This window comes from Pezoporus flaviventris, unplaced genomic scaffold (assembly GCF_033815535.1).
Source record: "Pezoporus flaviventris isolate CSIRO_AGI_PZ_B2104156 unplaced genomic scaffold, CSIRO_AGI_Pfla_v1 ptg000090l, whole genome shotgun sequence".
Lineage (NCBI taxonomy): Eukaryota > Metazoa > Chordata > Aves > Psittaciformes > Psittacidae > Pezoporus > Pezoporus flaviventris.
The window spans coordinates 2,317,080-2,345,059 of NW_026892638.1; the positions used below are offsets into that span (position 1 = coordinate 2,317,080).

Sequence of the window (27,980 nt, forward strand, 5' to 3'; positions counted from 1 at the left end):
GTAGGTAGACAACTTGCCTGCAAGGATTGGGTGTGGTTGACTGCTGCTTTGAATTTATGTCACCTTTGACAATGGCAATGATATTTAAAAGTTGTGTTAGAATGCTTCGGTAAATAGTTTTTATCATGTGTAAAGCAAGCTCCAGTTTCTATTTTCATACAGATCATGAGAAGTAAGACCACATGGTTTTGCTGAAGATTTCACAGTTGTGAGTTATTTCAGAACAAAATGAATCAAGTTTCTTAGCATTGTGGGTAGTAACGGGCAAAATAAGGGCTGGTGTTTCCTCTAACACTGAACTATGGCAATAACACTCAGCAGTTTCGTTTTGGTTTTTTTTTTTCCTCCACTTAAAATTAACTAGTTCCATAAATGTTTACAGAGGCTTCTGATAAAAATAGAGGTGGATTTCTGTAACATTCATCTGTACCCTTTTTCTTTAAAACTGTGGTGGCAGGGTGCTGACTGGTAGGCTGCTTCTATGCAGGCTGCAAATGTTGCCCATTGACAGGCCTATCTTAGACTCCCCAGAAGGACCAAAAAAGGAGCATTCAAGACTTCTGGGCTCTTATAGCAGTAGCAGAATTGGTCTGTGCTATCTTCTAGGTCACATCTGAAATGCAGATTTGTGTCTGATCAAGTTATTACAACTTAATTTCCTCCAGTTAGAGACTTTCTTGGAAGTTGACCATTTACATTAAAACTGTTACCAGTTATGTAGAAGCATTCCACCTGAGCTTACTTTTGATAGCCTTTAATGTGCAGGCCAGGAGAAGTAGAAATATTAGTGATGAACAAAGCTTGTTGTAACACTGGGCCTTTGTAGAAATATTTCCTATATAGATCAGGAATGGCAGAGATTCACATGGGTAAGATACTGCTGATGGAGTGGCCATTTTTTGAGTGCTCTGCTCCCTGTAGCAGCTGTAAATGCCTTGTAATAAAGAGGCTGACCATAGTGTGTGAGCTGGAAACCAGGGTAAAACTTGGAAAAAGAACCATTACAAGTCCTAGCAAAAGTGTTGATTTTTGAAGTACTACTTCAACAAAGGAAATGGACTGCGGCTGCACAGAAGACTGCAAGAGTCAATGCATACGACTTTCCTTGTTCAGTAGACTTCAAAGCTTGCAGATGTGTAGCTTAATTTGAGGTGTGTTGCTCATACTACGGTTGCTGTAACAGTGATTGAAAGCTGGTTACACTTCCTTTAGCTTGGTGGGTTTGGCAATTCCAATTCTATTCCAAGCAGAATTCTTGTTTTGAGGTGTTTACACAATGTTTTTGATAGCTGATATTCAGTGTCGTCACTGAAGTGGTTTCCTAGTGGAGATGGATTCAAAGCATCAAGCAGGCTGTCCTGTGGTCAGTATATGCTGCATTAAACCAAACTTTAATTTTTGGAGCTGGCTATAGAGTGGACATAAGCAAGTAACCCGAAGAATGCAGATCTTCAAGACGAGAGATTGACAGTTTTGTGACAGTTTAGAGGAAATATGAATTTAGTAGAATGAATGTGGTTATACTTGTGAGTGTATGACCTGGATGAAAACTTATCTTGTGAGTGCAGTTGTCGGTGACTTCTTCTGGAAATAGAAGTACTTGATTTATTGATAAGTTAGAAGGAACAGCTGGTTCACTCTGTATCTTATTTTGCAACGATGGGTACAACAGTAGATGTGTCATTGTCACTTGGAGCAGTCTTGAGCTTCCATGTTTAGGTCCTGGATGTAGTGAGTGAAAAGTGGTGTTTTTTCTGCTCTTTCCAAACCTTGGCAAAGATTAGAAACTTAACCTTTTGTGGTTTTGTTTTTTTCCTGGGGTTCTAACTCCTGATGATGAAGGAAAAAATAACTCTTATTACTGAGCATGTATGTAGATGAGAAATAAGAGCAGGATTTGTCCAAAAATAGTGTGGGCAATTGCCCCACAAGCAATGTTTGCCTGCCTGTGTGGTGCTCTCCTGAAGTGACCTAGCAGAGAGTACTGGGAGAAGGTTACCCTGGAGCCAGTAGGATCAGCTCCAATAACTCTGCAAGCACTTGCTTGCCCACTGCAAAATGGAGGCAGCCAAGCAGGCTTCAAGTGGTGAGGTTATTGCTGACATGAGACCATCTCTAAACTGGTTAACTGCATGGATACACTGAGTCAGCCTTCCTCCTGTGAAAATGTGTCATCTTAGCGATGAAGCAAGAACAAAGAAGGCGCATCTCCATTCCCTGTGCCTTTCTATACCTGTGTTGACCAACACAGTTAGCAAGACTAAGAGGGTTTAGGATGGGATCCTACCTTGTGAGCCTGATGTTGCATCTCCATCTTTTGTTTGTTTGTTTGTTTTTCTTGCTAGTGTTGGCCCATCTCAGCTGCAGAAACCATTTCTGACTGCACAGTGCTTTTAGGTGTTGCTTCACAAGAAGCTCAGCTGCCTTCTCAGTGCAGCTGGGAATGCTGGAGAGAGGGCAGGAACCATCATGGCTCTGTTCAGTCTCTGCCTCTGGGTGCCCAAATGTCCTGTTTATCACCTAACCTTACCATACTTGTATGTTAATGTTATGCACGATATATCATTATTTTTATGTTCCTCTGAATTTCAAACCATTTTTTGTATCAAAATTGTTCAATCCTATTTCATGGGTCTGTAGGTGCAAACTAAATTTTCAGATGTTATCCTCAATGCTTTTTTTTCTTTCTCCTCGCTAATATTAATAAAAAGCCATTGTGTCTGTATATTAAAGAATCTGAATTACAGACTTCAAAGATATTGACTGTAATAATTACTAAGGAACAAAAAGCAAGGCAGCTAGAAGGAAATGTGTTCTCTAAGTTTTAGGCTGCAAACCTCATGGCATGCATGCTTTTCTTTTTTAAACACGTGCTTGTGTTCATCTTGAAGGAAAAATGTGCTGCAACATTTCAGGTGATTTCTGCAGCTCCTTTCCAAGTGAAAAGAGAGTAAAGCAGATGATTTTTCAGACCTTGGTAGAAGGAGGACTCTGCAACAGACCAGCTGTGGAAGGACCAGGAGATGATACACTGCCAAAGGAAGAATTGAGACCAGGTGTCAGGGCTGAGGGTTTCTACATTGCAGTTGATTTCAAATCTACCCAGTGCTTACATGATGCCCTTGCTTATGGCTTTTTCTAGACGGGTGTTTCAGTGCTTCTAAGTCTTATGGTTCAGAGCCTATGACTCATGTAGCTCTTGTCTGAGTTGTCCATTGACACTCAGATACAGCTTTCTCTTCAGGTTCTCTTAATCTTTCACTCCGATATTCCTGCTTGTCATTCTCTTGTTCTTTAAGCTATATCTTACCACATTTCTTCTAGCTGATTTCTTCCAGCTCATACTGTGAGTTTGCTGGTACGAAGTTTTTTGATCTCAGCCTTCTAATGATCTGAATATTGAATCTATTCAGTAACTCTTCCCCTCTAAAGAGAGTATAATGCTAGACTTTTCTTCAGGAGGTGTGAGGGGATGTTCCCTTCCTCTCTCACTCACCCTGTAGCTGTTGTTCTTGTCTTCCTCCTTTCTCACAGCAAAGAGTAGCCCTTCCCTAACCAGCCTCCAGGTAGTAGCAGTTTACTATTCTGATCTCAGACTGTAATGCAGGTGAGAGGTTTTTGACGCTTTCAAGATTGAAACAGAAATTGCACAAAGTTCTGGTTTGGCCAAAAATCATGTGCAGCTTTTACAGGGCACTAGCTTAATAGATTACTGTCTAAATGGCCATCAGTCATCTGAATTTCTACCAGAGAGTAACAGTGACCAAAGTGTTATGTGTTTCCCTGTGGACTTCAGTGAGTTTGCCTTTTGGTGAAACTGCAGTAGCTGTTTTTAGACATGCTTAGCTTCTTGAGTTCCTGTGGTCCCCCTTTGCCACAGTAAGCCTCTTACCTTACTTTGGTTCTCTGTGTTAAACAATTAGGGTGATCTTAGCTTCTGTTTGCAAAGCAGAGCATCTAAACTGGCATCAGTAGGAGTGCAATAGAGCCCTGGGTCAACATCAACATTTGCAAGCAGATGAGGGGTGGGTGACCCTGAGACTGGGTTTTGTGCTGCCACTGTGGTGAGTTCAGTCTTTGCCCTGCCCTTCCTTCTGATCATCTCCAGCCCTCTTTCCTGTTCTTCCACTCTGTTTCTGCAGTGGCTTTCTGTACTTGGTCCACAAATGTTTATGGGTGCGGTTGTAGTTACAGGCAGTGGTGGTGTGACTACATATAATGAAAGTGCCTTTGGGGTTCAGCAGAAGGCTGCAGGCACGTCTCCTTTTCCTGTTAATTTGTGCCTTTCTGTCCAGCTCATTGAAAAGCATGAATGCCTTTCAGATGTGTTTTTCACCTTTTTTGATACCCTTCAAAATATTTTACATTCCACAAGTTTCTTCTCCTCTTATGTAGGTGTGTGTATGCATTTGACCTACTCATATATCTGCAATTTTTCTTTTCAGAGAAAAATGAAATACAAAATTTTTAATCCTAGGAATAAATTTGATGGCATTTGTAGAGAAGTTACTTGGCATTTTTCTTCTGACTAAATCCCATTACAGACTTGATACTGCAGAGTGCTGTAGATGCTAATGTTTGCCTTTCATAGCTGAATAGTGTATTTTACTAGCCTGGCAATATTAAACTGTCTTCTTCATTATTTCATTTACATTCTGCTTTTAAGTTGAACTGAGGTCGCAGTAGGTAAAAAGTAAAGAAATGGAATCCATATGGTAAAATTTTGGCTCTTTTATTGAGTATTGTTAATGTTTATTGTTAATAAAAAGCAAACAGGTAAAAATAATTCCAGTGAAATGAATGGAGCAAATGGAAAATGTGTCAAAATACATGGAATTCAAATCATAAGTTCTTTATTTAAGAAAGCAGTGAGTGTATAGAGCTTACAGAGGAACCTTTCATGCTTTGCTATTTGTTTCCTCATGAATTAGCCTCTAGAGAAGGAAAGCCTGTTGGAAATTCCTGATGGAATGTGCAATATTCATTTGAGTGCCTCAAGCCTCCAGTGATGTGTTAACCTGATCAACCAGCCTTTTCAAAGCATTGCCTTTTTTAAAGACCACGTGAAATATGTCATTCTTTCTGTAAGCATGTGTAAACTAAGCAGACCTTCCAACCAGACTGACTACTTCCCGGTGTAGCCTTTTTCAAGCTGCCTTCAAGCATGGCTGTGTTAATGGCTTTTAGACTAGACAAGTAGAGATAACATGGCTTGTAAGGGAAAGAAGCAACTTGTAATTGGTGCTCACTGCCTCTTCAGGATCCATCAGTCTGAGTGCTTTCTCAGGCTTGTAACTTTTTCAGTAACATAGACTGAGGGTTTATATTAACAAAGAACTTTAAGGTCAACTGTAAAGTCCATAAAAAGGAGCTAGAGTTTTAAAGGTGTTCCCTGAGAACCTGGATCTTGGGGAAACCTGTTGTGCTTTGAGGTGACCCCCTTGCAAATTGTGCAAAGGTAAACAGTTACAATTTTAAGGATTTATGTGAAGTATTGCTGGAGACAGTGAGACTGGCAGTGCAATATAGGTGGAAGGTGGAAGCAGTTGGGCAACAGGCTGATTAATTGCATTTCATATTTGTAATTGTAGATGGCAACGCTTGAAGCTAACCAAAATTGCATGGAGTTGGATTTTCATATACTTCCTTCAACTCCATTACTCTGTCTCCTTATTCTTCCAGACATGCAGAATAATTATACTGAAGTTCAGATAAAATGAGCAGTGTTATTTTTCTGCACAAGGGTAAGGACCTACTAAAAAAGATGAATGTGTGTTATCATAATGCAATAAGATGTTAGAAATACTGAATGTGTTTTAATGTATTGCCACTACCAAAGTCTCACTTGAAGGTACTGTAGAAAGCCTGAAATTTAAAAGTGGAGTAAAGCCCGTATTTACCTATAAGCCAAAAAAATGAGTTATTAAATGTTCTGGCAGTGCAGGTAGTTACTTGCTGAATGCAAAAGCTGTCTTGTGTCCATGCGGCTAAATGAGACTTTCTAAACTTTGTGGGAATTCAAGTATCTCCGCATCCTTGGAGTCCTATTGCCTTCTTGACAGACTGAGAAATCAAGCAGTTTTGACACTTGGCTCCAGAAGCAAGGGCTGTGGTTGCTGTTGCATCCTTGTCTCCTTGGTATGATAGTCCTAAGGTCCACATATTGTAATAGTGCTAAGAGTCTGTAAGTGGATGTAGTTGGACTTATGGTAATAGACACATGACAGTGAAAGAAGCCATTTTTCAAGGAAACAGGGGAGGAGGACTCAGGAAAGTGAACACACAAGAGTGCGACTCTCTGAGAAAGCTCAAGGGAAAGATTAGTTTAACAAACATCTTTAGTTTTGCATCACGATGTCATTTTACTGGAGTTCTGTTGTCAACACTCCCACACTAATGGTGTGTGCTTAATTTCCATGTTTCTGCAGTGTTTGGGCAGTGAGATCTTGTCCAGAACAGTGGCCTTGAAGATCCTGTGTGACTCACAATTTGTAAGAGTTGGATAATATCTGTCTGCTGGCCAGAGGATGCGTGTATAGTTCTGTATGAAAATCTGAGCCTGATTGCTTTGGGTATTGTAATAACTATATAAGGAGAGAGATAGTAATTTTCAAGGGAGGGAGAGAGTAGTGCAATGTTGGAAAGATTTGGAAAATGCCGTACTGAAGAACCTTATAATTGAGTTTTCTGTTAATCTACTATCTCAAGTGAATCTGCCCTCCAAGTTCATAGCTGTGGTAGGTTTCTGAGTTCTTGCTGTGCCTGCCTTTGTCCAGAGCCCTTTCTTGGAGCAAATAATCAGGGAATGGACTGAATTACTTCAACTGGAGCCACAGAAATAGGCTCAGGCCATCTGGTTGTATTGTTGTGGGATACGTGCTAGCTGCTTGTGACTGTGATTTTTGACGTAGAAAGCTGTTTTGATTGAAGCCTTAAATTTCTGCCAGTATAATGATAGACCTGTAGGTACTAAATATATTAATAACAGAGCACTTGTAATAAGTGTTTTGTGCGGTAAAGCCTTTTTTTTTTTTTTCCTTAGCCTATTGAATGGTCTCCGATTCACAGAATTAAAGTTCACATAATTAAAGTTGGCATCTTTCTGCTCCACATTTAATAAACTTGTTTCATTAGATACCCATGAGTTGATATTGGAAGTGAAGGCTCAGAAAAGGATTCCTTCTGTCTCTGCAGCTTTGAGCAGTGTTTTTCTGATATCTGTTCATGTAATCCTCTCCACATAGTTTCCAGCTGCAGTTCTGTAAACTCCTGCCCACTGCAGTAAGGGCACCTCAGGTAGCAGCAAGTATGCCTCAGAACGTCATCAGCTTGGACCTGCTCCAGTTACAGGGGTTGGATGGCGATACGTTGGTGAAGTAGTAGCATCTGAACTGCTAACCTAGGAGTGGCCATGGAGCTGAACTGCTCTGAGCAGTCACTCCTGGAGTGAAAGTTCAAACTTTACTAGGAATAAAAAGGTGCATTTACTGAATGTATTGACCTCCGAATTTATTGACATGGAATTCATTGTCGTCTTTCACACGAGGACAAAATAGTTATATGCTGTCATATAATAAGGTTTGAAGTCACCTTGATCATCTATAATTCAAACAGCTTTTTCTTGAAACTACAGCACTAAAGTGTGATGACAAATGCTTCAGATTCACAGCTTATCCTCATGGTACAGGCAGACATAAATGGGATGCTGCCTAGAGCCTATTGTAATGGGCTCAGCTTTCTTTGGGGCTGCCAGCAAAATGTCAGTCAGGAGTTTTTGTGCAAGAGGACCTTGGCTTCTTTTTTGTGTGTGTTTTCAGCTGTTACAGCATGCCTCTGTTAAACACTTTTCAGTGTGATAATACCAGGGATGTAGGGACAGGCTTGGGTGGAGGAAACAGAAAAGTACAAGGAGGGAATAAGCAGAATATGCAGAATTTCTTACTAGTGGACTGGAGAGCTACCTTGCCTCACCTACTGCATGGCCAGGAGGGTATACATCTGGGACTGCCAAACATGAGTTAGCTAATGTTTAATTCAAATACACTGGTGAAAAGCTGTCATTCCAGCTTTTTACAGTATTTTTCATGTATCTCTTTTTCTCCCTCAATCCTGACTTTAAAATTGTTTTCTGTCCCTGCAAGAGGATTTTGTTCTCTCCATCCTCTGTTATGTCCTATGTATTGAGCTTTCCTGTTGTGGTGCCAAAAAATCCCTCTTCCTCCTTGATGTCTCACTTTCCATGGGAAAAAATCTCTAATGGCAGGAAATTGAGGGGAATAGGCCCTGGGAAATAAAAGCTTCTGTTCCTTTCTTTGCCTTCTTCAGTATAAGAAGTCTTTTGGTATGTCTGTGGCAAATGCTTTATTAAAGAGTCTGCCTGCTAGAAGGAGCCATGTGCTGTTCTTGAACTATTGCAGATAGCCGTATGTCTGAGTGCAAATGAATGATGAGGAAGCCTTAAATACTGGTGGAGGCTTTTGCATTTTTTTTTTTTTCCCAGCTTTAGTGTTTCAAGATAACAAAAATCGTTGGGGAATTGTGATCCCTCAGCAACTTCGAATTATGCCTAGTAAAGTTGTCCATAAATTTGTATTTAGAAATCAAATCAAGTATTACTTTTCCTTATACGCTCTTTGGTTATGTATTATAGAAGTTTTAATTTTAGCTTCATTTAAAAACGTAATCCATGGACACATGGGCTCATTTGGAAAGTATTGCAAATTAGACCTGTAAAACATTTTTTTATTTAGTGTCATCTGACGTATAAACAAATTAATGGCAGAGATCCTGTGTGTTCAGTGTTAATGTGGATTATCTCTGTGATCCTGGGACCTCCAGAATACTTGCCATGGCTGTGATAAGAGGGTTAACTCTGAACTTGGGCAACATTTACACAGCCAGTACCTATTCTTAAAATTCTTGTGTGAACTGAGCAATCTTGCATGAACCTGGTGTTCTGAATCTTTTTCCAGACACTATTCGTAAGGTCATAGCTCCAGGTTCTTGTGTACCTGGGCTGATTGCTGGTTTCAGTAATTATATTGCAGCTTTAGAAATGGTGGCCCTATTTCTGAAAACTTACTCAAATCCAAAAGGTTGAAATTCTTTTATGTTGTCAACTAATGCCAAGTCAGATTCAGTAAATGCTGCTTGTGCCATGTTGAGTATAGGTACATGGCGTGCCATAGGTTGCATTGGCAGCCCTGCCATCAGCAGCTGAAAGAACTCAAAGTATTTACCAGCAACTGGAATAGCTATCTTGGGTCAGGGCATGTCAAAAAGTTTTTTTTGCAATCCATAACCAAAGCCCAAACTAGTCCTAGCTATTGCCTTGCCTATTCTGCTTCTTCAATGATGGTGGTATACAAGACAAATATCTCAGACAAAGACAAGGGTGGATGTAAGTGTGCTGTGTCAGCTGATGGAAGATTCTCAGGTGTCTCAATTTATGAATATGCCCTGGTACACAACATTTTTTTTTGTTTCTAGTGTTTGTTTGAAGTCAGGTGTGTCAATCTAAATTTAGTACTGCTTACCGCTCCATACAGTCTTGCATGCCCACTCTTCCTTTAGTGTTTTTCCATGAAGGACTATCTATATTGAGGGAACTCACACATGCTTATATGTATTGACTGCTGTCCAACAGGGTGGCAACATCTAAAAAAGAATTGAAACTGAGAGCTTTTTGGCTAACTACACTGTCATTTTCTTTAGTTCTTTTCAGTTGTCCAGACATACTCTTAATATGCACTCTTTGAAGGAATATTTGGTATTTTCCTCTCAATTCCAAAGTCAAAGTCACAAAATTGATAACTTTAATAATAAGATGCTGGTTTAGATACCTTCCCCCTGATCCTGCACTCCCATATAGCTTGTATCTAATGTGTATGCAAGTTCTGTGGTATTTGGATCTTTTCAGACACAGTGTTTTATGTCTTTCTGGATCCTGCTTGGCCTTACCAAGTGAGCTGGAGGTCTTCAGGTGATGCCCAGCTCTGCTTGTTCTGCCTCATTGACATCCTTTATCACAATACAGCCTTCCCTTGTGAGATGAATGCTATGAAGAAATTCCTGATACAGCAGAAACATGTTTGTTCTTTCAACATTCTGCCCAGTCTTCTGACTAATACTTGGCCTGCTAGGCATAAAGATTGAGCTTTCTGTCCTCAGACCAAGTTCATTTGTGTGTTGAACTTGGTGTGGCTGGACTGATGGATGCACTCACAGGGTGTTTGAAGTTGTAGAAGGCTATATGCAGGACCCTAGTAAAAGACTAAAGCCTTTGCCAAAATACACTGCAGTAGGCTACACTTTAAGCACCCAAGTCTAAAGTAGCTTCCTCTGGAGTTTAGCTGTGGGGCCACTTCTATTCTACATGTTGTCACTCTTGTTTCTAGAAGTATCTATAACCACTTATTTGATGTGATAACACTGTTGCTTTGAAGCCGGTATGTGCTGGAAGGGGAAAGGATGTAATCAGTCTTAATCAGAAGCCAGTGTTGCAAAAGACTCCTCCCAGCATAAGCACTGTAGGTGTTGGCACTCCCTGTGCTCTGCCTTTTTAGTGCTCAGGTATTAAACACAGAAACAGCAGCTTTGGCCCTGCTGGGAAAGAAGCCTGATTTCCTATCTGTGACCTGATGACATAGTACCTTGTCTAGAAATGATACGGGGTTTTCATTTTTTACAAGTTACTTGTTCTTGCCTCTTGTCCTTTCTCCTTATTATCAGAGGGTTTCCCAAACAGAACAGCTATTACAATCTCACAGTATCTGTCAGTGCCTTCATCCACCCTCTGAACCAATCTTTGCAAATAATTTTAAGGAGGTATTTGAGGCTGGCAAGGGCTGCTAGATCTGGGATGTCCTTGTTGAGGGTGAGAGGGACCTTGTGGTTGTGTAGGTCCAGGACTAGATTGTATAACATCGGTGTTACTCAGGTGAATTCCTAGAGTGATACTTACCAAATGGGTTGTGTGGTTTTCGTACTCCTAATTTCAGACAAGCTGCTTTTTTTGCTGTTTTGCTTATGGCTGTGGTGAGTTGTTTGGAGGGCAGGAGTAAATGGCTGTTTAATGAGCTAAGAGGAGCAGGGCAGATCTCACAGAGAAGGGGGAGCTATGATGTTTGAAAAGTGGCCCTAGAACTCACTGTCATAGGTATTAAGGTGATATGTTAAATTTCAGTGTGGTGGCTCATCAATACTTTTCCCTCACTTTGGGGAGCCAGGACTCCTCTGCAGCAGTAGAGCTGTGTTAGGGAGTGGGAACAACCTAGCCTGATATGCTGATGGTGGTGTGGGTAAGAGCAGCAGCAGAGCAACCTTCATGGCCAATTGGCCAGGCTAAGTATTTTACCACCTGCACCTCATGTTTGCCTCCAAACTAATGTTTTGGGTCATAGCAAGCGATGACTTGATTACAATATCTGAGAGCTCCAGTTAGAGTGAGTCACACTTATTGGAGTTACCAGACTTAAAAGGGACTCAGGGCAAGACAAGTATTTTTTTTATCAGTGCATGAAACTTCTGGTAATTAGGAAGAGCCATCTTAAAGGCAAAGGAAGATGAGAGATATTGGTGCTTGTGGTGATTAAAACTGAAACTACAAAGCTTAAAGAAGCTATGTGATGCGTTAACAAATGCGTGGTAGCATCAGTCCTAAACGTGGGGAAGTAGTGTAAATTCTTTGTGTCTTCAGTAAAAGCATGTGGAATCATTTATCTGTTTGATTTATGTTCTCTTTTGGTTTTTGAGGTACAGTCTTCAGTGAACGCATATACTTGAGGAGCCCAGCTTCTTTGCTTTATCATAGTGTATTTGACTTGAGTTGACTATTGGCTACAAGAGGGTGCTTACCTACTGCATGAGGCAGCTGTGCTGGAGAAACACCAAAAACTTGCTCATGGCATGCACAATCTGTGTAGCAGTTGAACTAACAAACATCTCACAGTGTCTTTGAGGATGAAAGGGGACCACATTTTCTTTTTTACCAAGGATGCATCTTAATGTTCTCAGCTAACCAGTTTGTGGGCTGCTGCAGGAAGTGTCTGGCCAACCCCTGCACTTCCGTACCCTCCCTTTGTGCCTGCAGGTGCACAGCAGCTTAGGCCAACGACCTGATCTTCCTAGACATGGGATGGGTCTCTTCTTAGCTGTTGATCTTTGGCAAGGGCTGTCCCTTGTTCTGGTTCAGTGACATGTCTTCAGGATTGCCAGTTCTGACACATGAGATGACAAAAGTAGGCGGCAGAGAAACATGGGGGAGAGCCGGGCCAGCGCTTTTAGGAGCCACTAGCACAAATAGGGTTTGTGTAACAAACAGCACAAATTTTGGTAACTGGTTTGTGCTGAAGGCTATTCCCAAAAACCTCACACACAGTGACTAAAATTCAGCCAGAAGTCAGTGTCACTGGATGGCCCATCAGATTCATTGATAGAAACATTTGTAAGAATTGCAAATTTGCTCAGAGACTCTCTGTACCCTACAAAGAGAGGACGACCAGTCATGAATAGTAGTTGTTAATAATCAGGGTCATTTGCAGTTAAAGATGTGCACTCAGTCATCCTTAATAGTCTGGGAGAGTGTGATTTGATTGCAACAATAGTAGGAGAGTGAATATCTCTTATTCATGTGATTACAGCCCTTATTACCCCTGTCAGTGGGAGGAAGCAGTCTCACAGGTTCCTGATACTGCAGCCTGTTCCCAAGCACCCCTTGAGGTGCATTTGCAGTGCACTGCTATCTTCATGTCTACTGCTGAGGCTCTGCTTAGCACATGGTTTCTTCAACTTCTGCTTGCTTTGAGCTTTCACAGAGAAGTCCTGAAACTCCTCTGAGGATGTGCAAGGTGAAATTCTGCTGGGTCCCAACCCCACGTGTATTTGAGTGCTCCATCTTGCCCCCAAACCAGGAAATGCACAAAAAACAAACACATTCTTGGTTTTGAACAAGTGAAACTTGAGAAATTCACTGTATGATGAGCAGCATCTTCTTGGTGATCTGAATATCTTTGTACATGGTACTATAAAAGGCCTTTTTTTGATGGGGAATGATGACTATTTTAATTTCTCTTATGCGGTAATTTGCTTAGTTTCTCAGTAACATGGCTCTAAGAATCACCCCTGACCCATATGTAACTTGATATGGGTTTCTGTTTGCAGCTATTGTGGACGATGAAAGGCTCTCAGCAGAAGAAATGGATGAGAGAAGACGTCAGAACATTGCTTATGAGTACCTGTGCCACTTAGAAGAAGCAAAAAGGTAAGTAAATGAAAGCACGCTTATATCTCGGCTTTAAATATACAAGTTCAGCCCTGTTGTGTCCTTGAGCATTGTAATTTTTATTCAACTTCTTGAATTACTTAGATTAACTTGATGTTGGAATTTTATAGCATTCAGAATGAGAAACTAATGACCAATGTGTAAAGTTTAATTCAAAGATGGATTTAGAAGCAATCAAGACAATTTTTTCAGTGTTACTGTGGTGACTGTGGCTGTCTTCAATTAAAGTAGGGGTGGGTAATAAAACCCAAGGCTGTGGCTTTGTGAGAAGCTGAATCAGGCTTATGACTAATTTGCAAAGTTTTTTGTTCCTGGCTGCGTGGTGGTCATGCTCCCTTCTTGCTGGTAGTTCTTATGAAATGACTCAGGCTGCTAAAATGGCAGAATATCACCTGAGTTAATGATCTATATCATCTCAGTGTTTCAGGGGTAACTGCAGGCAGGGCAATAAGGTAACATGGACTCTGTTCTTTCTTTATTGGTCAGGCGTACGCACCTCTTGAGTTGGCAATCAGTAATGAAGTACTGTTTCTGCAAGTGCACAGGGATTTTATCATCTTTGTGCAAATGTACTGTACTACACTTCATTCTCAAAACGAACATTGAACAAAATTTTCATAATTAGTGAGCAAGAAAACAAGGTACAATATCCCTATGCTTTTGGAGTAGCTTGAAGATGCTAATGTCGTGTGTGAAAGCATATCTTACATTCAGTTTGATCGCGGTTTTTCAGAGATGCCTCTTGTACTCAATTTATTGCCCTGGGCAATATGAAGCGTTTTGCTTCTGCCTCTGCATTTGTTGATGAGGTTCATTTTAGTCTTAACCGTTAGTTGCAATGACTCTTAGAATTTCCTAGAGAAAAGGAAACTTGAACTGTGATGATTAGTAACACAAGCTGTGAAACCTCAATGCGATGAGAAACCATAGGATCTTTAGAAAGGAGTAATCCAGTGTATTGAGCCAGGAATCAAATGTAAAACGGGCCCTGGGCTTTGTTTCCACACCATTCCCCTCGCCATCACTATGTGGCACTGAGGGTTACCTATTTAGCAGTCATGGGGCAGCTATCTGCCAACGATCTTGTGCTAGGGGCATTATTTTAAAAATCAGCCATTCTTCCTTCCTATTCACTATGCTGTCCCATTTGCTGTAGTAAATACTGCCTCCATTGCTTTTTCTTCCTCTTTTTATTGCAGAGTGGTTCCCTGTTCACATATTTAAGATGGCAATCGTCTTACTGCTGCCAGAGAGGACTGGCCTGCCCTGCACTCTCTTGTTGCCTCTTGTGCAGTTGCAAGAGATTGTCCCTGATCAGCTGGGCTGGCTCACTATCTCATCAGGAAATTAGTAGCTCTTTTGCCGAGTTAGTTTTCTAGGGGTTTAGTGAGTTGTCTGATCTGATCAAGGGGGTCAGAGGAGAATCAATGCTGACAAGAGGAAGGGGATGGGGTGCAGTTGCATGCTTGGGAGAGGGGAGAGATCAGGTCTTACTTGCTGAGACATTAAATTGGCTCCATCATCTCAAGAAACTTCAGTGAGTCAAGCTTTGATTTTACTCAAGGTTCCCCTTAGGTTTGTTGCACATCACCTACCCGCTGGCTTCTGCAAGGTAACAATAACATCTGGTCTCCAAATCCAGCCTTCTTTCTTCTATTATTATTATTAACAATTAATCTTTCAGGCTTTTTTTACCCTCTCCCCCTTCCCAGGGCTGTTGTTCACTTTAAACTCAAATCCTCTAGTTCAGATGAAAAAACTCCCTTGACATTTTCAAGAAAATGAAGTTATTTTTACAATTAATGACTTAAATTAACATCTGCTATGAGTAACTCCCTTCTCTTCCTTGTATTTATTTGTATATGAGTTCATGCTATTAGCAGTTTTGTAGAAGAAATACTCCTTTAGTTCTGCCATCAGGCGATGGGACTTTCCAGCCAGAACACTTGCTCCCAGGGCAGTTAGGTACCTGGAAGTATTTCTGGATCCCCATTTGGAAAACTGGAATTTACTGGTAATGTTCTTGGGCAATGCTTGGTACTGCATGAGGTGCTGATGAGTGCTGTGGCTGTTCCACAGGTGGAAGTGATGCAGTAGTCAGATGTTGGATATCTTTTTCCTGTGCCCCAGCTCTGTGGAGAGAGCTGCTGTGGCAGCAAAAAGAGGGTGAGGGAAACTTCTCCCTTCACAAAGAAGATAATTCAGTTGCATCATGAAATTTTGTCCTGAGTTGGACTCTTACTAATGGCAAAAAACATGTACAAAAATCTTGCAGAAACGAGAAGAAATGCCTGTGTCTAATGGCTATGTAACCCCTAGTCTGGCTTCCTCAGAAGCTGAGTAATACCATTCAGGGAGATTGGGGTGGCAAAGGTACACAACTACATTCTCCCCAGCCGTGACCTGGTAGAACAGCAGCATGAGAAAATGCCATCTCTTCTCACTGGACATTACACGTCCTCTCTGTGTACTTGATCAGGGCTGAAACATGTTGATGTGCGATCTCTGCTCTGTATTTGCATGTTTTTAGCATTTTCTTTGTTACATCAGAGTGTAAACAAAACTGGTGACTCTGGAAAGCAAGATGGCAACCTCAGGGGGAGCAATGGGGTCATAATTCAAACTGCAGTAAAACTAGACCGGTACAAGCTTGGGAGGCTTGGGTTTAGGGTCCAGGCCACCTCAACTACACACAGTGGTTCCGGCCCTTCAGCCATGCTGGGGGCAGTTTTGCAGGAGGCACCTGCTGATGGATTGACTTTTGCTGCTCCCAAACAGATCCCAGCTGGGTGGTCATCCCTACCCTGCAGCACTAGAGCAGCCCCTGTAGGATGCATACGCTCCCAGTCCTTCTTGTGCTTGTGGCTGTAGGTCTTAGTCAGAGAAGGCAGAAGCCTTTGGCCCCAGGTGCAGCACTGAATGGTGGCTGCCATCTGCTTACCCTTCTGGGCAAAACCTGTTGAGTGGGAGCTGCCTCGCTGACATATTTGATTTCTGTTTACAGTTACAAGCTCTTTTTGCTTCTGTAAATCCTGACTGCACAGAAAGGATTTTCTTGTATTCAGGACACTATGGATAGCACTGGAAATAGACTAAAATAGGTAAAGCATGATGAGTTTTCCATTCAGTTGGCAGCTGCTGAAATGACAGCAACTACTGTTTCAGCTGATCAGCAGTGTGCAAACACCATGTGTCTTGGTCCATATTGAAGATTAATAAATACTGATATAAACAATAAGTAGCAAAAGATCGGGACAGAGCATGGCTGGGACAGTACAGGGTTTATGTTGTTTTGTTGTGTTGTTTTTTTTTTCTCTCACTTTATTCGTAATCAAAATATTATTGCATAGCATCTCTGCATTTTGAAATGCCAGAGTTAATTAAAAGGTTGAAGAATGTCTACTTTCAGCTGCTTTCCAGACCACTGTTTGCATACCTACTTCCTGTAGCCCAGCTTTAATGAAAACATTTAACATGGAAGAACCCTGTCCCTGGTAGTTGATGCTTCTGCATATACTTTCTGTGCTTGGCATAGTATCTGTGTACTGCGTAGAAAATGGCCTTTTAAACACAATGAGCAGGCTTGAAGGATCTGCAGTGGCTGGTAAGTTTGAATATGGAAAAAAATATTTGAATTGAAGAAAAAACATTTTGTTCTGTTAGACTGCAGTCTCCTTTCTACCCCAAATCCCTCATCTGATAAATGAAGGTTTTGGTGGCTTGTATATGTAATTTGATTTATTAATTTTGTCTTTAAGGAAAGTTTAGTGGATCTAAAACAACAAAGTAGAGAAAAATTAATAGTATCCAGTAACCTTGAACTCCTGAGAAGAATAAAACCAAGAAAAGTAATTAGGAGTAGGGATTTACTCAAACAATACAGCCATGGGTATCTCGAACAGAAACCTTCCAGGCATTACAGCAACACATTTTCATTATTGCTTGGAAATTACTCTATTAAATAAAAAAGGCTTAAAGTAGGCATGTCACAAGCTCTAATGTTTTATTCAGTTATCTGCATTTTAATAGATAAAATTTACCAGAACATCCTCCTTTCCAAAGATCATCTTTGTACTACCCAGAACATCAGATTCTGCCATGAGTTTGACTTTTGCTGTTGCATGTCTCTCTGCAGATGTGCAATTACAGCACTGTAAATGATAATACAGATTTGAAGGGTTTAAAACCATGATTGAAGCTTTGGCAAATAATGCAAATCAAGTTATCAAGTTTACAGTAAATCTGTTGTGTCTGGCTAGGGTTATATACATCCATACTTAAGCAGGCACTATTTCTCTTGGCTTCTTAGGAAATTATACCTTCTTATGTTAAACTTGAATTTGGACCATGGGAGGCCTCATTCTACTAACCTTGTCCCTCTCTGTATGAAATGGAATATACTTTGTTTCACAAAGTATATGTTGCAATTTCATAAGCAGAACTGCCAGCCTTCGTCACACTTTTGACTTTTCTTGCTCAGCTGTTCAGTAGGACAGGAATTCGTGTGAAACACTGAAGCTTTAGCTTCAATGTTAAGATAATGAAGACACATTAGGAAAATCATAGGAAAACTATCCAGGGGGTAATTTCTTTTGAAAATGTAAATCCTCATTCTTGTCAAATTTCATTATAACAGAAAATCAAATAATATAAAAACCTGCCTCCTTCATTGTATTGGTCTCCAGTGGGTAGTTGCAGTATTGGTCAGTGAAAAGATCACAGTTGGAAGCTGCTGTGTAAAAATGTACACGCAGTTTAAAATACTTTGAAGGGCTTACTTGACTTCTGTTACAGCTAAGAGTTTTGCAGTGCTATAGCATCATAGGAAGCTCAGGTTGCTCCAGTTGTCAGGAGCGTGGGACCATGGAGGTTTGCTTTGGAGCCTACCCCGTTCTTGGTGGGTTACTGGTGTCTTCCAAAGGCTTGGTACTACAAGTGAATTCTGTCAGGTTTCATGCTGCTGTTTCTCCATGAGCAAAGTTGTGGAAACTGTGCAGCCCTGGCAGCTCATGAGTGAATTAATGCTACGAAATTCTCTGGTTTAAGTCCTTTTCTTTCAGACTATAGGAAGTCTTTAAACTTTTGTACTTAGACTTAAATCGATAACGTTATAATATAGTTGTACAACTTGTTGATTTTAAGTAAAAAATATTAAGATAATGTTACTTTCTGGTAATCTGTTTTGTATGTGGTTTTGGGATTTTTCCCTCAAAAGAATCAGTTTTCCAGGAGCAGTAGTCTACTGACACGTAGATTATGAACTTTGGCTCATCTTCCCCTCTGCCTTAAGCCTAATAAAGCACCAGTGAACATGGCTGACAGCAGATCTGTAAAGGTCAAATGTTTGAAATTAGGGTGCTTCATGAGCTGAAATCCTTGGAAGAATCCTACTTAGCTGGAATATACCTGTCCCTGAAGTAGGTCAGTCTGCACAGAAATACTGATCAGCAAGTATACTCCATGTTTCAGGTCTTGATCCTCAAGGGTACTTACCTGGAAGAAGACTGGCAGTTATTGAATTGTTCCACGTAGTTACACAATAGTGCAGATATGCCAGAGGTTTCTGCAATTGTGAGTAATATCAATCATCAACCCAATAATTGCTTGGATAATATTGGCATATGAAAAGTCTTACTATTAAGATCTGAAGGAGAGAGAAACCTTTGTGTTAGTTTCTGTACAGGATGCATTGACCTGCTCACTGGGATGTTGAGGTAATTTGTGCACGTGTTATGGGCCATTGCTCAGCATCTATAGCAGCAGAATAATGTTGCTGAGTAATGATGGATGTGACCTTTGTTTTTTGGAGACTAAATCATATGGCACTTATCCTGTATCATGTACTGAATCTAACAGTATAGTCTCTGAAGAGCCAGCTCTTTCTCAGTTTTCCACCTTTCTTTTTGGTACCACCCTCTTGTAAAAGGTATTGCATTTTGTTTGGAGTTCTTTTGGGGGGAAGGGCTTTTTTTTTTTGCTTTTTTTTTTTTTGCTTTTTTTTTTTAATAAAGAGTGACAAACCTGAAGGTAGTTTGTGCTCCGATGGCATCATATGGGGATAGTTTGTAGGCTCAGCTTCACCAAGAGAGTACATGGCATTTTCATTTTTCCTCCTCTTTCTGCTTTGCAATTTGGACTTTCCACGGTGCAACACAAAAGCCTGCCTGCCTTTATACTCCACCCATAAGCTTAGCTGTTTGGCAGATCAAACTGATGGCTTCATTCTGCACCCTGCATAGCTCCTAGTTAATATTAAGTGTAACCTGAGGTGGCGTCCTAAGGTATCAGCTGTAGCTGAGCTGGTATTCTATGGTATGGTGTGGAGTGCACCAAGAAGTAGGGGAGCAGGCTGTCAGGGAGGCTGGCAGAGATCACTGACCAAAACTTCTACTTCTGGAAGGATGGTAAAGGAAAGTTTCAGCCTGAGTTGTGCAGGGAGGAATGCAGCTTTGGGTATTAGAGGTAGCAGTGGTACCTGAGGTTTGCACCTTGCCTGAGGTATTCGTATAAAGTTGCTGTTGGGAAGAACCTGTGATGGTAACTGAGGGATGGAAGGGTACTGTTTTATCCTTTGCTTAGCGTTGAAAGGCTAACATTTTGCTCTTAACCTTTGGATAGGTCCTTCTGCATTGTTTGGACTCTGTTCAGTAAGTCACAATGTAGTTCCTATTTTGTCTGAGAGCAGCCAAGTCCTGTATTTCCCTGTCTGTTAATGACAGAATAAATGGCTGTGTGACCATGACACCTGCGCTGGGCTATGGGCTGTGATGGTTGTATGCCACACTGGTTGTGTAGCTGACTAGCAAATGGTGCATTCTGGATGGCAAACTTCCCATTGTCCAGTAACTCTAGTGCAGCATTCAAAAAGCTTTGTTTTGTGGTTATATGTCTGTTTGCTTTGCATTAGCGCAGGAAATTAAAGAGGCTGATGGAATCTGCTTATTAACAGCTCCCTTGCAGGAGTGTACTTTTCACATGCTGAGATCCTCCTTTTCCAAGTGCCATGTCCTGGAGAGCTGTTGATCTTTGGAAGATGTGTTTATTTAGGCACTTGTAGAAACTGCTGTGGCAAGATGTGAATGAGTTTTCATAGATCAGAAGAGGTGAGAGAGCAGCTTTACTTGGTGACCTTTATAGCACTACCTTGTGTAGACCACTGCTGCTGGTGAGGAGCCCGCAGATATGTGCCGGTGAGAATCTCAGTGTATTGGAAGCAAGAAATTGAGTGTTCACAAGAAACATGCTTCCAGCTTTGTGGATACCTAGAGCCTGGAGAGGGATCACAGGTCAGCTGAAGAGCAGCACAAAGGAATTCCAGCCACTCCAGTAGTAAGTCAGCTTCATCAGGGTCTCAATGTACATGCCTTGATGCAAACACACTTAGCATGGGGAATAAACAAGAGGAGTTAGAGATGAGCACATGACTGCAGGACTGTGATCTTCTTGGCTTCATGAGAAGTGGTGGGATGGCTTCTACAACTGGAGTGCTGGAATGGAAGGGTACAGAAAGGACAGGCAGGAGGCACAATGAGGTGGTGTTGCCCTGTATGTCAGTGACCAGCTGGAGCACTGCCTGGTGATGAACGAGGAGCTGACCAATTCTTGTGGGTCAGGATTGTTGAGATTTTTAAAAGAACCAATGTGCCACTATACCTCCAGTTTTGGACTGGATAAACAACAGGGGGAGTGAAGGGGTCATTGTTCACTGAATGTGTAGGTGTGACTTTGCACCTGGCTTTTGACTTCTAAATACTGCAGGCAAGCACATCCTGAGGTATGGCAGTAAGGTAAGGTAGCTGCTGAGGGACACAAGTCTGGGTTTATGAGGTAAGGCAGCTGCTGAGGGACACAAGTCTGGGTTTCCTTAAAAATCTCTTTTGGTGCAAATATCTCAAGAATTGGCTAGCTGGAGAAGGAACACTGTGACAGTTTGTACCTCCTATCTTTAGGCATGGAGTAACGCTAGGAAGTGCTTTGGCTGTTGATGTTTCTCACTACAGACATGTGAATCCTGTGTTAGTAGGCACAGCTATTGCTATGGTGTTTTCCACCACAGGATGAGTGGCAGTCTTCTCTGAGGGACTCTGTTGACAGTTAAGACTGAAGAACATGCTTTTTAGAGCAGCACATGGTCAGACTTCTAACTAAGCTAGTTAAGTCACAGGGTTTTGTGGCTCAGTGCGTGTACTGTATACTGCTCTTGACTGCTGTTGCCCTCACTGTTTCATGTGCTTTAAGAAAGATGGCTTTTTATTTGCCTGCACTGAAATTCAAAGATCTTTTTAAGAGATCTGGTATAGCAGTGTCCCAGATTTGCTAAAACCATGGATGTGCCTTGCAGGAGCTCATGACCACCTCTTCTTGATGCTCTGGAGTCACTGTCATTTGAAGCTGGCAGTGTGACAGCCTTTCATAGTTGCTTTTGCTATTTGTGTTGGCAGGTGTAGAGATAGATACATGCAGGCCTCTATGCAGGGCTAAGTAAACCCCTCAAATTCTCCCCACCTCATTTGAGATAGGGAGGGCTGTGAAAATGGCTCTCAGAACTTCACTCTTTGCCTGTTTTTCAGCAGCCCATGTTTATTCCAATTGCTTACGCACTTTCTGTGGTGCACAGCAAGAGAGATTTCAAAGTAATCTCTTCAGCCGCGGATTTAACAATGACCAGGGAAAGCGTTCTCTAAGCCAAGCCACTACTTGGAAATTTATGTGATTTATCTGGTTTTCAACCAGGTTCAGGAACTCTCATGCATTCTTGAACTAGTACAACTTACACTAATTCAGTACGTGTGAAGGCATTTTTTCTTTAAAACCCAAATTAAAAATATTCCTTGCCAAGGTTTTTATTTTGCAGTTCAAAATCACAGGAGGTGGTCAGAGGTCCTCTTAGACAGGAATGCGTATGTAGATGAGAAAAAAATCCATGACGAAAAACGTACTGTTTCTGTTTGTAAAAAGATAAACAGTAGCCCCAAATGTCTTTGCTGAAATTGCCCACAGTGTATGCATTCAGAATTAGCCTCGTATTTGCTGCAAAATGAAGAGGTGAGATAGTGGTTTTCTGTTTCTTCAGTGGCAGCAGTACATGGCCTTGAGCACTTAATGTATTCCACTTGCTACTGGATGCTAGCATCTTTCTTGACAACTAAGGCCTGAAATGGGTCTCAAAAGTAGAGACTGAGAGCTGTGAATGGGTTTTGAGCCTGACAAATTTGAGTCTGGGGGAAGGGCTGTGAATGAATCCAAGTGAATGAATGGGGCTGCTTTTGAAGTGCTAGGATTTCACATAGCTTCCAGTGACTATAAATGCTATGCATGTTCTGGCTTGCAAGCAGAGGCTTCCACTAGTTACAAGTGCAACTACTCTACCAGCTTGAAGAGGAGAGAGTCTTGTGGGTTTTTGTTTTTATTAGAATTGATTTGAGAAGTGTTGACAAGTGAGTTGTTATTGTGGCATTGAGTACAGATTTATTCTGGTAGGAATAAATGGTTAGCTGCATGAATAGTTTTCCAGCTACCTAGAGGACAAACAGCTAGCCTGCCCTGGGATGACAGCTTATAGTTTTGCAATTGTAAAGATGTTCTGTAAATGCCTGTGGTGCAGGAGTAACCTAGTTGTTTTGCAAGGCAGCAGAGATGGGAGCCTGGATTCTAATCCTGGTTCTTATTGCTCCCACCTGGCTGGGTTGTCAAAGCTTTTGGGTTATTGGTGATGCATTTGCCCTGCAAGGGAAGCGATAAATCTAGTCTGACAACTTCAGCTCTTTTGTCATCTACGGTGTGTTAACCATTTCTAAAATTTGGTTACCATCAAAGCAGATGGGAGCATCATAAAATTTTGTCTAAAAAGTAAAAGAGGACCTCTTGTAATGAATGAAATTGCCATAAAACCAATGGTTTTCATCACCCCTATTATTCTACCTTGTAACAGTCTGCCTGTATTAGGGCCTAAGGCATAATTTGTGCATGAAGACAACAAAAGCTGCAGTAGCTCCGCAGCCAAGCACCTTTCACTGCACAGGAATTGTCTTGCTATGTGTTAGTTATGCTCAGGGCACTGGTGTGCTTGTTTTCCAGTGAGAGGAATACGGAAAAGCAATGTGAGCAAGGAGAGAAAGGGGAATGGTTCACTGGTGTTGTGCAAAAAGTACCCAGAATGGACGCTTAAATGGGGGAGCAATTTGTACATGACCATTTAACAGTAGGAATGGACCCTGACTGCTGCTCCTGGACTGCAAGGCTGGGTGGGTGCATGGAAGATGACGTTGCATGCCAGCCATGCTTGCCCACAGGACACCCTGTCACTGATCTTACAGAGAGCATCAGAGCATCAAATGTCTCATAAATCACACTCAGGCAGAAGTGTCTTTAAAGCCTGGCTGTCAAACAGGCTGCTCTAAGGTGGATAAATAGCATGATTTACATCAAACATCTGCCTATGCAGTGTGCTAAACCTTTTTCCCTGTTAAAGAAACAAAGCAATGAAATAATATAGCATTGGTGGACATTAAAAACTGGAACAGCTTCCAAGCTGCCAATTGCATCACCTCCTTACAATGATCCAAGGAAAGCACATTGTGATTCACTCAAGCGTGCCTGCATTTCCGTGTTGCACAGACTTGGTCATGCGGGATTTGCTGTGCAGTGTGTTTGGGGGAGTGTCAGCCCATGGTCAGCTGGACTGTCATTGCTGGAAGAGTTCAGTGGGATTCATGACTTAAGCAGGGTTTTGGGGCTTCCCGTTTTCCTGATCAACATCTACAGAATAAGGAAGAGTCAACTTGATACACCAGAATAGGGAAGAGTCAACTTGATACACCCAGTAACTCCTTAGATGCAATTTCTTCAGCTGCTTTCAGAAACAAAAATCCAGACTTTTAAATTATTTATGCCGAGCATGTGCTTTTGGGAGAGGGTGCATAAGTGCTGTGGTTTATGTTATAATATTGATGGCAGTGAAAGAGCCATTTGCAGTTTTTTGGGTTTAATAGCATGTTTTCACAGCATTTTTAAATCTCCTGTACATGTCACCTTCTTGTTTTCCTCCCCAGGAACACTGATCTAACATTGTGATTCACTTCATACTTAATATTGGGATGGCTACTATCTGGTTTTTGGAAGAGTGCATACTTTAGTTGAAGTCTTAGTAAATGCAAAAGTAAAGTATTGAGTAGTATTGACATATTTCTGTGTTCAGTTTAGAAAGCTGGTGAATGTTTTTTTAACATTCCTGCTGTTTTCTGTTCTCGCAGAGAGGGACCTTGATCTGTTGCTGCTAAATAGATATACTTCTGTTGTGATTCCAATTTCAACATTTTCACCACTTCCTCAAAGTCAAAGTGGTGTCACATGATGGTTAGTACATACTGTTTTCCTTAGTGAGAAGTAATAGGAGAGGACAGACTTTAAACCAGGAATTTATTCCAGAAGGTGTATTTTACTCATGGGCTTATGCACTCTTAGTATGGTAAAAAGAAGCTAGGAGTACATGAAGGCTTCTCAGTATTTCTCTAGCATTTTGTGTTCTTTCTAAAAGCTGTGTAATGTTAGAAAAGTCTGTAAGTAAGAAAGGTGGTGTCTGAGTTTTCAGTGTCTGAAATGATCGGAGACTAACCCATTTGCTGTGGTGGTTACTGGCTGAGATTGCAATGGTATTTTCAATGTCAACAGTAATTATTTTGTGTCTTAACAAAATGTGTTAAACAACATTTTCAGTCCTTTGTAGAGATATATAACAAAAGATTGAGCTTGTCCACTATGGTGGACTAGGAAAGCATGGGTTATTGGAGGATTTAACAAGATTGACCTTTAGTAACTTGAGATGTCAAGGAAGAGGCAATGCTGAATTGAGACCTCTGCAATCTGTAAAGGGCTCCTGATGTACTGAGCCTTCACTGGGGTCAACAAAGCTGTTGTTTGTATTTGCTCTGCTCTCTGGAAGTGAGGCCAAAATCTCTATTGGCAAAAGACTGTATCTAATGCAGGTTTTGTTTGGATTTTGCTTTAGTGCAGAAAGAATTGGATCTGTCCTTCTTTAAGGACTTTTCTTGTGGCTTGACATTAGATTTCAAATGATAGGGTTGAACTCCACTGTTGCTTCATAGGCTTCCAAAAACATTACTTATATTGCAGTCCCTTAGTTTCCAGCAAGTTCAAAGATGAAACATGCATGCAGTGCTTCTGACTTACAGCAGTGTCAAGATCCATATGTTGCAAAAGAAGCTACTTTCTCAGGGCAGAGTTCACTCACTTCAGAGGGCCGTCCAGTTACGCTGTTTCTGTGCTGTCTGTGAACTGAATGTCACTGGAAGAATTGTATCTTCTGTGAATACCCTGCTTAGCTGGTAGTTTGATAGCATGATTAGATTAATAATTAATTCTGACTGTGCTGTGTAGCTTTCATGTAGCACTGGATGTGAATAAGCCTGTGACTTACTAAAAATTGTCTCTGCCTGCAGAATACCAAAGGCTTATGATTCTTCAGCAACAAAAAAAAAAAGGGTAACAAGAAATTTGTAGAATGTTCTGGTTTGATCTGAGTCTTTAGCTTTCTCTTGCTTACAGGAATGTGAGGCAATAGTGCTGAGAGAAAATGTGAGGGATACTTGGGAGTTCTCAGTGGAAAGCAAATTCCTTTTGGCACTTTGTTTTTTTTCCTCCTGTTGTCCTGCAGTTGGTGAAAACAAAGCTGAAAATGAAAATGGCAATTTGGTGTTCCAGAAGGTTTTAAGAACAGTACCCCAAAATAGTCCTCTCTTAAAGCTAAGAGACTAACAGAATAGGATGAAACAAACAATTTTTGTAAACTAAATGCTATGACAGTTACTTGTGCTTTTGGAAGGCATGAAAACCAGCCCAGTTCTTTGAAGAAAACGATTTTAAGCTCTTGGCTGATGATAGTGGTAAGTCACTGAAGGAATGACTTCCTCTTGCTGGCTTTAGGTCTCCCACTTCTCAGTTTCATTTTCAGAGTCAGGTGAACAAAGTTTTCTGACCTTTCTCTGCTGGTCACTTTCTTTTCTTAGCCATCTGTTTCAGAGAATTGTGCTAGGACATGCAGCAGTATGATGGAAAAGGCACCTTGCAGGGAGAGCATGGTTTGCTTGAGATTCTGTAGGAGAGAAACATAAGGAGATATAGCAGAAGAGACTACAGCTGAGACTTTCTCTTCCTGCTGCAGAAGAGGAACATCTGCTTTTCTCAAGACTGACCAAGTATGGATTTGGGAAAAGGATGTGCAAACCTGTTATGTGAATTAGGTGTCCAAGTATTTAAGAGTAAGTATTCAGTTTTTTGAGTCTTCCTAGTAAAATAAGTGTATGTCTAGTGTAATATAAATATCACCTTGAAGCAGTGAATCCTTTCACATGGCTGCCTACCAGTAAAATTTCTGTCTGGGGAGCATTAGAGCATGCAAGTAAAACAAGAAAATTGCTTTGTTTAGAAGTACAACTTTGGTAATGTCTGATAAAGCACTTTCTAAAATAACAGTTGTTAGAGCTTTTGCACAATACCACTTTCATCCACTTCTGGCGTTTAAATGTTGAAATACTATTGAGTCAGTGTTGCAGAATGTTTTCATGATGACCATATTACTCTGAGGAGTCTGATCAAGGAGCCAAAAACTGAATAACCTCAAGCATTTTTTTCCTCCTGCTGCATCATCTATTGGAAAGTTTCTCAAGGCGAACATTCAGAAATGGTGATGAAGTATCCTGACATAGTATGCCCTAAAAAGTGGCTTAATCAGTTTAAAGTGCAATCCTGACTTGAATAGAGGTCATGTTTTAAAGGTCAAAAGTGTTTGAGCTGGTGGTAAAAATGAGCTTTTGTTGTAATTCACTTCTGTTAGCTACGCTGGCCTGTGGTGCTAAAAGTGAACTGTACTGGGATTTTCTAGAGGTAAGACTTCTACCTGCAATGTATTGATTGATGTAAACCTGTCAAGACAGATTAAATACTTGATCTGCAGAAGTGCCTTTTTTTTAACAGCTGCAAATAATAAATGAAATGACTTCACATCAGATTTTCAAGGTTGGAGACTGGAAGAAGTGTGTTTTGAATTATAAACTTGGCATACCTGCATGGGAGTCAAAGATGGCCTCCTGCCACTTTCCTGAGTGACACCGTGTGAGAAGCACTCCAGTAGGTGCTTTGTAATGAACCTGACCTGTTCTTCCTCTTGCACTGGGAAAGTGTCAGGATAAGTGAGAAGGGAATGATAGCTTTCTTCTGTTTGACTTGTTTGTGTATTCAGTGGGCTTGACAGTTTTCCATGATGTGAATGGTAAAGAATCATGCATCCAGGTTGCTAAGGATCCCATTGTTAGCTTTTTTCCTAGAACTTAAAGAACGCAGTCTCTTAGGGTTAACTGTTTACCTATTCCTCTCTGTGCCTTATCTGTTGAAAGCAGCAGCAGCTCTGCTCTTCTGGTGTAGAATTACAGCTGGCAAGTGTTAAAGGCACTGAAATATTTCTAATATAGACCTTATGCTAGCTGCTGAAATATTTCACGATCTCTTTTTCTGCAATTTCTTTCCTTACATTCCCATTAGGTCTTGTATTAGTGCTTCACCAACATCGCATACAACAGAAGATATGGATCTGCCGATTAGGAGAGCTAAAGCGTCAGACTTTCACACTGTTATTGCATTGATTAAATCTGCTTTTTTATAGGTAGTCACTTTGAGATCTGCC

At 41.1% G+C, this 27,980-nt stretch overlaps 1 protein-coding gene across 4 annotated transcripts in view; it reads left to right on the top strand.

The window, feature by feature from the left end:
• The window catches only part of IQGAP2 (IQ motif containing GTPase activating protein 2), a 124,641-nt gene that overhangs the window by 6,784 nt on the left and 89,877 nt on the right, over positions 1-27,980 (top strand). For all 4 annotated transcript variants that reach the window (XM_061475819.1, XM_061475822.1, XM_061475821.1 and 1 more), the window contains exon 2: positions 13,162-13,261. In XM_061475819.1, the coding sequence (XP_061331803.1) occupies positions 13,162-13,261 (100 nt within the window). The remainder of the gene's footprint in view (positions 1-13,161; positions 13,262-27,980) is intronic.